We start from the raw sequence: 11,367 nt of genomic DNA, 5'->3' as shown, positions 1-11,367 counted from the left end.
TTCAATTTTGGTGCGTGCACAAGTAAAACACATGTCTTACTTGACGTTTTACATGACAATTTGCATCATACGCGACATCCTACGTGTATTGCGTCATGCAGGACACGTGTATCTACTTGTTCAAATTTATATAAGTTTAAGTAGTATTTATTTTTACACACCCAAAGTTGAAGAACTAAATGTCGATTGAGCCACAGTTAAAGAAAATATTTACGTGTTATGCCTATGATTTTCGAATAACTTATTCACAAGCTAAAAAGGCTTAAACGTATCCTTTAACTTAGACTTAGCTAACAATAACATTTATGTCCTTTAACTTTTGATGTGTATAAATACAAATTTAACTATCATAAAAATTGAATAAGTATATACACGTCCTAAATAATAAATTTCACACCATTTAACAGACAAAATACGTATGTACCACCAAATTAAAGAATACATTTATATATTTTCTCAACTAAATATCTTTCACTTAATTTCAATTTGACTTTCTTTCACTAAAATAATTTACGTTACCCCAATATTATAATTGAAGGAATTAATTTCCACCAAATTTTGACTTCAATGTAGACCAATGCCATTGACCATAATATTAACACTCTTTATCAAAATGAGTTGTCGTTGAGTGGTGGAATTGCCTTCGCTTTTAATTATAGTTTTCGAATTCAAACGTGGGTATAGGGAAGATTCTATTGGGAGTGCCATCCTTGAATGAACGTGCAGTACGTCACAATCTTTGGATTTAATCGAAACTCCAATTCGGACTTCGAATACCCATGGAAAACAAAAAAAAAACTCTTTAAGAACCAATTAAAATTCCCCACTCGCAGTTGTCACACGCGCTCCCGCACTAATGTCAGTGCGCCTTCTAAACCACCCACACTCCTTCGCCCTTCTCCGTTTTCACTTCCGTAACTCTCTTCGTTCATCACTCCAAAGGAGTTACTCTTTTTCCCATTCCGCTATGGCTTATCGTCCAAACTACCGATGCGGTCGCCGTGGAGGCGGCGGCGGAGGAGGAGGACGCGGCGGTGGAGGCCGTGGTGGCGGTGGTCGTGGAGGAGGAGGACGTGGTGGTGAACAGAGATGGTGGGATCCTGTATGGCGTGCTGAACGACTTAGGCAACAGGCAGCTGAGGTACTGTTTTAATCATCACTGGTTTTTGGTTCATTGCTCTAGCAGTTGTTAGAAATGTGTAAATATAGATGTATGGCTGCAGAAACCGAAGAAGAATTTAAACAGTGCGTACATGTGTTGCTATATTATCGAGATTTAGGCTAGAAGAAAAGGTGTAGTGTTTTGTAAATTTATAACAGGACAGAGGGAAGAATTTAGTTAGAGTTGTGACATAGGAAAAAAGTGTAAGGTGCAGGATCAGAGTTCAATCACACCAATTCATCACTTATAATAAAACTCACGGTTTTTGATTTGATCTTCCAACTTAATGAGGATGATATGAACTTCGACGGGAGGTTGTAGAGGACACAAATTACAATAGAAGTTTAGTAGGCTGTAGGTAGTATTGCATTGTCTTGTTGTCCATCCATACTAGTAGTCCTAGTATTACTCTTGTAGTTTTTTGTCCATAGATTTCTATTAGTATATGTTTCTTCTTGTACGTGGACTATCATATTATTTTGTTGTAGTACCGCTTTGTTACTATATGTTGTTTTTGTTACTATCTGTTTGTTTTGTACTTCCATTACTTATTTTTCTGGATTGCTTTGGACTGCTTTTTTCTTGTGCTAAGGGTCTATAGGAAACAACGAGGTAGGGGTAAGGTACCTCACACCGGGTATGTTGTCGTTGTTTATAAACTTGTGATGTCTATGTTTATGCTTTTGTGAATACAATTCAAGTGATTGTTGGCGTGTTTAAAGTTTACATTGTGATTTTTGGTTGTAGATGGAGGTGATGAATGAGAATGAGTGGTGGGGGAAGATGGAGCAGTTTAAGAGAGGAGGCGAGCAGGAAATGGTTATAAGGCGGAATTTTAGTAGGGATGACCAACAGAAGTTGTCTGATATGGCGTATCAATTAGAACTTTACTTGTAAGTGGTTTGATCTTGAAGAGGAACCGTGGCTATCACTAATCGAAATTTGGTTCGTTGTCCTTTGTTTTGTATTCCATCGGAAACAACCTCTCTACCTCCCAAGGTAGGGGTAAGGTTTGCGTACGCACTACCCTCCCCAGACCCCACTTGTGGGACTACACTGGGTATGTTGTTGTTCTTTGTTTTGTAGTAAGCATGCGGTGTGCTTCCATTTCAATCATTATGAACTTAAATTTATCATTAGACGGAGATTACGAAGACAAAATGTACTTGAAATTTGAGTGATCTTCCTTCTATAGTGCATCAAGATGACAAAATATACAAAAGCAAAAGAATTCTTCAAAGATGTTTCTGTTGTGTCAAAACAAATTTACTTTTCTCTCCATGCGTGTCCTAAAGCTTTGAGAACTGAGAATTGTGAACACTGCATACATCCTCTATTCCCTTTTTTGGGTAAATTCATAAAAACAAGTATAGGAAAAATGTGTAGGGAATTTGAGGAAAAATTTTGTGTTACGTTTCCCACAAATGAGATATGGTTGTGAGAGTGAAGTTAGTGAACTTCATATTGTAATATGCCTTTTGTATTTGTGATCTGTTAAACTTCATACAACTAATGGTTGCAAATGCACAATGAATCTAGTAGTTGCACAATTTATTTAAGATGTACATTTAATTAATTCATTTCAAATCACGTGGAAGCAAGTTGTCTCAAAAAGCCTACAATCTCTTACAATCCATGCAAACTTAGTGAAAATCAGGTATAATTGTAAAAAAAGATATATTTTAGACGACACTAATCAGTTGGATTAAGGCTTAGGCATGTTGGTAGCTTACTTTTGGCCCAGTGTTCACTAGGAGTCCTTAATCATGTTAGAGATTTGTATGCAAGTATTATATTGTTGGAGAGTCTAAATTATTGAATACTCGATAGTTGAGATTCACATGGCCGGTCTCAACTAGCTTCAGATTGAGGTATATTTTTTATTTTAAAATATGTAATTTATACATTTTTCCCTACCTTGAATTAATAGGATTTTTGTAAGTAACTGACACTCAGAAGATGAAAAGCAGACATGCTACTTACACTTCTCAATGTATGGTAATTGCAATAACTTATGTGTGCTACTGCTACATGATATTTCCTTTTTTCCTTTGTTCAAAATGATGGAAGAAGAAACTAAATCTGGTAGATTAATCGGCCCCACCCTCTCATTTAAAAACTAAATTTTCTTTCCTTGTCGCTTCACCATTAAAAAGCACTATTTTATGGTGTTCATAGTAAAGTAAAGTGTTTACTAACTGTCCTATCCATGCCTTTTGTATTTGCTGGAAGAAAGCCATGCTTATAACAAGGGAAAGGCACTTGTTGCAAGCAAAGTCCCATTGCCTAGCTATCGTGCTGATCTTGATGAGCGTCATGGATCTACACAGAAAGAGGTATAGTACTGCCATCTTACTTTTAGCTGGTGAGAATGTTCTTTCACTTATCAGTGCTGATGATTTGCTTGTGTTGCTGGTTTTAGTTAATGTATAACTTAACTGTAACCACACTAATGAAAGAATAACTAAACTGTAACCGTGTCGCAGATTAGGATGTCTACAGAGATTGAGGAAAGAGTCGGAAATCTATTGAGTAGTTCACAGGACACAGTATCTGCTGGGACTTCTTCTTCAACATCTGGTAATTCTGCCAAATTATCATCCAAAGCTGTAGAAACAGCCAAACCCAAGTTGACTATAGAGGATGATACTGCCACCAAAAGACTTAATGTGGAACTTAAACAGAAACAGGAAAAGACGAGGGTACAGTTTTTTCTCTCGATTTTATTAGTCCTTCATCTTATTTTTCGGTGGTACTTTCTAGATTCAGCAGTTGAACTGTTTTTTAATTATTCTGCTAGGAAAGTGAAAAAGTCAAGGCAATGATCTCATTCAGAGAAAAACTTCCAGCATTTAAAGTGAAATCTGAATTTATGGAAGCTGTTGCAAATAATCAGGTGAGATATCTGTAAAAATTACTTCTGCGACAACAATGCATGATGTTTCAGTTGATTCTTTTTTTCCAAATTTTCAATCCTGCTGATTGCACATACAACTTTACTTAACTCTAACTCTTGCAATATGCACTTAGAAACAACTAGCATCTTAATGTAAAATGTGATGAAGAAAGTGTGGTGAATTGCCATGCCTACATGTATTTGTGTACCGTATGGAAGGAAAGGACTGCTAGATGTTTTGAGACAAAGCTAGTCCAATTCAGCAAATAATGTTTAAGTGTATACTTCTGTTTTTTAATTGTAGATAGCACCGTTATGATGCAGATATATATATATATATAAGTTATCTTGTTGGTGTTAAGAGGAACTTGTAAATGAAGTAGAATTGATACTTAGTATCTTAATCCCTAAAGATTATAATGGGATTTTTCTTGCTATTTGCTTTTTGTACGTACTACAACACTTTCTTAGTGCTTCCACTTTTATGAAACTTACATCTTTTCAAAAAAAAAGGCAAGGAAGAGTTACTTCTAGAAGCAGTTCTGTCAACTGCATTCTTTGTTTATTTTCATCCTTTTTTCTCAGGAACACTGTGAAAGTAGTTTTATGGAAAAATTGTCCTGTGATGGAAATGCATTTCATTGGTAAATATTTCTGCTTGCAGGTTAATTGGCATGTTTGAAATAAATTTTCCTTTTGTTAGTCTAATTCAATTTCCTGGGGTTTTGTGGCACTTCGATGCTTTTGAATCACATTATTAGACTTTTAGGGATTTTACAGGAAGAGCATACTCACTATATGGTCAATACAGGTCTTGGTAGTTTCTGGAGAGACTGGTTGTGGAAAGACAACCCAGCTCCCTCAATTCATTCTAGAAGAGGAGATATCATCCCTTCATGGTGTTGATTGTAACATTATATGCACTCAGCCTCGCCGTATATCTGCAATATCAGTTGCTGCTCGAATATGCTCTGAAAGAGGAGAGAGTCTTGGTGATACTGTTGGCTACCAGATTTGGCTGGAGGCAAAGCGCTCTGCTCAAACACGGTTGCTATTTTGCACAACAGGAGTGTTACTGCGGCGGCTGGTATTTGTCTCTTGAACTCTTTTTTCCCAAAACTTGTGTAAATTCTAGAGCTGTCAATATGGGCTAGGCCCGTTGGGCCGGCCTGGCCTAACCCGTGATTTGATAGGCCTGGGCTACGATTTTTGGAGCCCATTTAAGAAAAGGACTTTTTAGCCCGGCCTGAATAAGTCTGTCGATTTGTGGGGCTTGAGAAATATGGATAGGGCCGGCCTGTGGGCCAAATAAAAATTAATTAAAAAATAAAAATAAAATAGAGTATTAAAAATAACAGGAGTCTACACTCAAATTTTGTTTAAAGTTTGAAATATTACAATTTAAATACAAATTATGTTTATAAAATATGTACTACATAAAATAAAGTTCCTAAAATTTCTAGGGAGTCACTACATAGGCCATAGCCTATGGAATATTATCATAGTTTTTGTGTTTTATTATGATCATTGGAAAACAATTAGGTTAATATTTCTATTTAACTATTTATGCTTTTACTTGAAATCAAAATTAATAAATATTATATAGATAATTTTATTTGTGTATTTGATTAACAAGTAGTAACACAAGTCGATATTTATGATAATATTTTTAAATTATAATTTAATTTAAAAAATTATAAAAAATATACTTTTAAGAAAAGAGCTTAATATTATTTTCTGCATAAATGGGCTTGGTATTATTTGTATAATTATCTATGTAATTATGATCTTGGATTAATTCTACTGATTTAGAGGTTTTGTAACTATTAGAAAGGCTGCGTACACACTACCTCCCCCACTGGACCAGTAGGACTACACTGGGTATGTTGTTGTTGTATCTATTAGAAGGAAAGGTGATTTTTCTCCTCTTCCTTTTGAATATAGGTTCAGGACCCTGATTTGACTGGTGTTAGCCATCTGCTTGTTGATGAAATCCATGAAAGAGGCATGAATGAAGACTTCCTCTTGATAATTTTACGTGACCTGCTTCCTCGACGACCTGATTTGCGTTTCATTCTGATGAGTGCTACTATTAACGCTGAGTTATTCTCCAAATACTTCAGAGATGCACCCACGATTCATATACCGGTACTGTGTTTTAGTCTTGTGTATCTCCACAATTCAAGACATGTCCAGCCATAATGTTCTGCTTCTTATTTTCTTAGGCTTAATTTTGCAGGGTTTGACATATCCAGTGGAAGAGCTGTTTCTTGAAGACGTGTTGGAGAAGACTCGTTACCTTATAAAATCCGAAGCAGACAATTTCCAAGGAAACTCAAGGAGAAGGATGAGGCAACAAGATTCTAAAAGAGATCCGCTGACTGATCTTTTTGAGGCATGATCTTTTCCTTTATTGTTGATGAAATTGAAATAAAAAAGAAATATTTGTTTCTCTTGAAAATGGACTTACTTGATGAATTAGACTTGGCTGTTTGTCTACAACCTACTGTGAGGTTATTGTTACTGTGTTTCTTTATGTTTTCAGTTAAATTGTGCTACATAAATTGGGTGGAGAGAGTAGTTGTAGAGTGTTAACATAAGAGCTTTTAGTATTCAAGGTTTATCACCCCCCCCCCCCCCTCCCTTCTCCTTCCCTCATGAAACGGCTTTGCTGGAATGGATGGCAGAGGCTCCATAGTACCTGAAGCGCTGGAGTGATCCAGTATCCAAGAAGGGGTCTAGAAAGTACTTGGCTCTAAACCACTGTCCAGTGCCTGGCAGAGCCAAGGTGGGATTCAATCTTTTCATCTACTCTTTATCCCCATCTTCTCCCAGGCTAAAGGGGTTGGGGGTAGTGGAGCCTCAAAATCAATGTTGAAAGTATTTTATATTTTGAACAACTTTGTCCTGTCTAGGGGGGAAACTAATGCTTGCTATACATTTTATACATGGTCATCTGATTTACCAATCAATTTTTTTTATATGTGGTCATCTAATTTGTTGGCCAAAGTGCAAACTGGATTTTTTTAATGTAATTTCACGTATAAAAGCAGATGCTATTGCTTTCTTTTTAGAAGGTTGACATTCTGATAATGAAAAATGAAATAACCAGAGAGATGATTATTGTCTTTGATGATGAACAATGACTAATACTACATCCATTTCAATTTATTTGTCTGATTTTGGCTTGGCACAAAGTTTAAGAAAGTAAATAAGACTTTTGAATCTTGTAGTCTTAAATTAAAGATATGTAGAATTTATCAAAATGCCCTTTAATCTTGTGGTCTTAAACATGTTATGTGGAAAGTTTTAGAATTAAAGAGTTGCCAAAAAAATTGAAGATGAAAGAGACGTTCTTTTTGAAATGGACTAAAAAGGGAAGTAAGACAAACACATTGGAACGGAGGGAGTATTGATTATGTTTCATGTCTGCTTTACCTTCTTAATAAGGAGTCATTTTAGTTTGCTGCAACATATGAAGCCAAATCAATCATGAGAGCTTCCTGTCCTGTGGATGCCTTGAATGGCCTCATAACTTGAGTATGACAATGCTCGTATATCTTATCGAACAGTTGCTTCATGTACTTAATTTCTATGATGATTGCCCTCCCTAAGAGAAATTGATATGTGGGGGATGTGAGGCTGTGAACCAGCTGGTTCACATGGGTAGAATTGCCGCCAGATTTATGCTTGACAGACCCTATCAAATTAAAAGGTTCAGTGTGGAGGACATCTATTTTCCTGTACTTAATTGCCAATTCTAAAAGCAGACTAATTAACTTTGAATCATTCATTTGATTATGTACTGTGAATACTGTTTTCTGTCAGAACTTGTGGTCTTCATCCTTTAGTTATTTACTCATTTCAAGGGGAATGCATGACCAGTTAGTGAGCTTTTTTATTGTAACTGAACTTTTAAAAATGACAGTTTCTCTTCACATGCATATTTTAATTCTCTTGCCAAGTAAACTCTTATTGAAGATTTCTGGTTGTAGGATGTGGACATTGGTTCACATTACAAAGGCTACAGCATGACTACAAGACAATCTCTGGAAGCATGGTCTGGTTCACAGCTTGATTTGGGTCTTGTACGTACTTTACCTTTTACCAACTAAAGGAGTTTTATTCATGTCGAACATTTCGATTTATAGTTCCTTATTGAAAGAGGGGTTTGGTTGAAGGCATATTTATTGCATTGGTTGCATGGGTTCTCTTGTTTCTTAGCTTTGATTGTTTTATTCCATTGCTTTGAATAGGTGGAAGCATCAATTGAATATATTTGTCGCTGTGAAGGTGAAGGTGCAATTCTTGTGTTCCTAGCTGGTTGGGATGAGATTTCTAAGCTACTTGATAAAATTAAGGCTAACAACTTCCTTGGAGACACCAGGAAGTTTTTAGTCCTCCCTCTTCACGGTTCAATGCCAACAGTAAATCAACGAGAAATATTTGATCGTCCACCTGCTAACACGAGGTACATTCTTTGTTTAGCATAAGCTGGATCTCCAAGAATTCACATTCTTTAATCATAGGTTGATCACCCTTTATCAATAATACCATTGCTCAATTATTTATCTCTTCAGGTGGATCATTACTTTTTCTGTTATTTCTTGTTGTTGAATGGTGGATTTCATTGTCAGTCACATAAACTAATATAGCAGTATGATATGAATCAAAGTACTCAGATTTCACTCATCAGTCAGTTTTTCTTTTTTAAAATTTAATATCTTGAATCTGATCATGCAGGAAAATTGTGCTTGCAACCAACATAGCTGAGAGCAGTATAACTATAGATGATGTCGTGTATGTCATAGACTGTGGGAAGGCGAAAGAGACTAGCTATGATGCACTGAACAAGCTAGCTTGTTTATTACCATCATGGATTTCAAAGGCCTCAGCACATCAGGTAATTAAAAATGCAATACATATTATGGGAGATTGATATATTTGGAGTCAACTTCATTTGGCTTTGTATTTTTGGCTTATTGGAGATTTTTTATTATCTGCAGAGGCGCGGTCGTGCGGGCCGTGTACAACCTGGAGTTTGTTATAGGTTGTATCCGAAACTAATACATGATGCTATGGCACAATATCAACTACCTGAGATTCTTCGAACACCATTACAAGAGCTTTGTCTCCATATTAAGAGTTTGCAGTTTGGCGCCATTGAATCCTTTTTGGCCAAGGCACTTCAACCTCCGGATGCTCTCTCTGTCCACAATGCTATTGAACTTCTCAAAACTATTGGAGCTCTGGATGATACAGAAGAACTTACTCCACTTGGTTTGTATAGTGCACATGATTTTCTCAATATATTCCACGTTGGAATGTTTACTTATAATGTTTCTTTACAGGCCGCCATCTTTGCACTCTACCGCTGGATCCAAATATTGGAAAGATGCTTCTGATGGGGTCCATCTTCCAATGTCTGAACCCTGCACTGACTATTGCTGCTGCTCTGGCACACCGTGATCCATTTGTCCTGCCAATAAACAGGAAAGAGGAAGCAGATGCTGCTAAAAGATCCTTTGCTGGTGATTCTTGCAGGTTAAACCAAATAAAATTAATGGTTTATACGCTTCTTTCTCTGGCTTCCATCAGGGACATCACTTTGTGGAATAAAATATTTCCTTATTCATGTGAAAACAATCTTCCTTTTGATGCAGTGATCATATTGCACTTCTTAAAGCATTTGAAGGATGGAAAGATGCTAAACGTTATGGAAAAGAAAGAACCTTCTGTTGGGAAAATTTCTTATCTCCTGTAACCTTGCAGATGATGGAAGACATGAGAAATCAGTTCGTTGACCTACTGTCAGATATTGGTTTTGTGGATAAATCACGAGGAGCTAAGGTAAATTCTCCGAATTTCTTTTCCTTGAACAACTGATGCACATATAACTCCCTTCACTCTAATGCTGTCTAGGTCTGGTTTGACCATGTTTTGTCGTAAATTATTACTATTTGGTGAAGTGTGTATATCATGGTGTAGAAGAAGCAAATAATATTAATCTTCTGATTCGAGTCCATCTAGCAGTACTTAAAACACCCATCCATGATCAAGATTAAGAGACAATGATCTTATATTGCAGGCATACAATGAATATAGCAATGATTTAGAGATGGTATGCGCCATCCTTTGTGCAGGCCTCTACCCAAATGTCGTGCAGTGTAAAAGAAGAGGAAAGCGTACAGCATTTTACACGAAGGAAGTTGGAAAAGTTGATATCCACCCAGCATCTGTTAACGCTAGTGTTCATCTTTTCCCTCTTCCCTACTTAGTTTACAGTGAGAAAGTCAAGACCTCAAGCATTTATATCAGAGATTCAACGAACATATCCGATTATTCTCTCCTTATGTTTGGGGGTAATCTCACTCCAAGCAAAAGTGGAGACGGCATTGAAATGCTTGGAGGCTATCTTCACTTTTCTGCGTCAAAAAGTGTGTTGGATTTAATAAAGGTTTGCCATTCGATTTCTGCAACAACTTCATCTTTGTGACATACATTTTTATCATTTCAAAACTTACACTTATTTGCTCATGTGTCTGAAATTTTGCAGAAACTGCGAGTGGAACTGGATAAAATATTAAAAAGGAAAATCGAAGAGCCCCACTTTGACGTCTCAGTCGAGGGGAAGGGTGTAGTTGCTGCTGTGGTTGAGTTGCTTCATAGTCAAGACATACGGTACTGAGAAATAGGGGGCGTTTTCGCCTTAATTTATAGCAAACTAGTTGTGAGCAAAACCATATATTAGATGATTATGGCTAGAGTGCACAAAACAGAAGGGTTGAGGCCCCTTTGTTGTAATAGTGTTAGCATAGAGATGCAGGGGGAGATCTAGCTGTATAGTTGTGGGTTCGTTTCGACCTATAACTTTTAGTCCAGACCGGGATTTATCTTATGTAAAATGTACTGAAATTGCTGAAAATATTGAACTATGAACCCACAACTCGAACAAGGTGATGGGTTCAGTGGTTGAAACTCGAGTCCTAGACTCATTGAGTTCAAATCTTGGATTCTGCCTCTAAGAGGTAGATAATTTTGTAACGATTTCAAGGATGATTTGACGTCGATTTAACAACAATGTTATATATGCAAAAATTATTACAACTCGTCAACCTGCTGATAAGCATGTGTTACATGTCTAAAATATTTAAACAAATATTTATTTTCATTTGTTCCGTTTGAAAAATTATGAGATAATCATCACCTAATTACTTCATTCTATACAATAATATTTGTCCACTATTGACTTGAGAGTAAATGATAGGGGGTCATTTTACAAAATCATCCTTATTAAAATAAGTTATCT

The 11,367-nt window shown here is 36.4% G+C and overlaps 1 protein-coding gene across 3 annotated transcripts; it reads left to right on the top strand.

Moving 5' to 3' along the window:
• The first annotated feature begins 840 nt into the window (after positions 1-840).
• LOC125836092 (DExH-box ATP-dependent RNA helicase DExH1) lies at positions 841-11,111 on the top strand. 3 transcript variants are annotated; one of them, XM_049515175.1, is made up of 16 exons: positions 841-1,141; positions 1,910-2,055; positions 3,399-3,498; positions 3,649-3,864; positions 3,963-4,058; positions 4,870-5,145; positions 6,003-6,206; positions 6,298-6,453; positions 8,054-8,146; positions 8,315-8,529; positions 8,802-8,961; positions 9,065-9,338; positions 9,410-9,602; positions 9,722-9,908; positions 10,147-10,515; positions 10,615-11,111. In XM_049515175.1, the coding sequence occupies exons 1-16, from the start codon at positions 857-859 to the stop codon at positions 10,744-10,746; spliced, it is 3,102 nt and encodes a 1,033-aa protein (XP_049371132.1). In that variant the 5' UTR covers positions 841-856; the 3' UTR covers positions 10,747-11,111. The 3 variants fall into 3 exon arrangements, with proteins under 3 accessions (XP_049371132.1, XP_049371142.1, XP_049371137.1); XM_049515185.1 differs by having other exon boundaries at positions 1,121-1,141; positions 3,395-3,498; XM_049515180.1 differs by lacking the exons at positions 841-1,141; positions 1,910-2,055 and adding an exon at positions 3,139-3,160 and having other exon boundaries at positions 3,395-3,498.
• Positions 11,112-11,367: the final 256 nt, after the last annotated feature.

Source organism: Solanum verrucosum, unplaced genomic scaffold (genome assembly GCF_900185275.1).
Source record: "Solanum verrucosum unplaced genomic scaffold, falcon-dt-bn FXZP01000284.1, whole genome shotgun sequence".
In the NCBI taxonomy this organism is placed as follows: Eukaryota; Viridiplantae; Streptophyta; class Magnoliopsida; order Solanales; family Solanaceae; genus Solanum; species Solanum verrucosum.
The sequence above is the reverse complement of the archived record's forward strand: the minus strand, read 5'-3'. Positions and strand labels throughout refer to the sequence as shown.

Excerpts from the sequence above, each read along its gene's own strand:
- LOC125836092 (XM_049515175.1), top strand. The coding sequence starts at position 857 with ATGTCAGTGCGCCTTCTAAACCACCCACACTCCTTCGCCCTTCTCCGT. Across the intron at positions 3,499-3,648 it reads ATGGATCTACACAGAAAGAG|ATTAGGATGTCTACAGAGAT; the intron begins GTATAGTACTGC and ends ACCGTGTCGCAG. Across the intron at positions 9,909-10,146 it reads ATAAATCACGAGGAGCTAAG|GCATACAATGAATATAGCAA; the intron begins GTAAATTCTCCG and ends CTTATATTGCAG.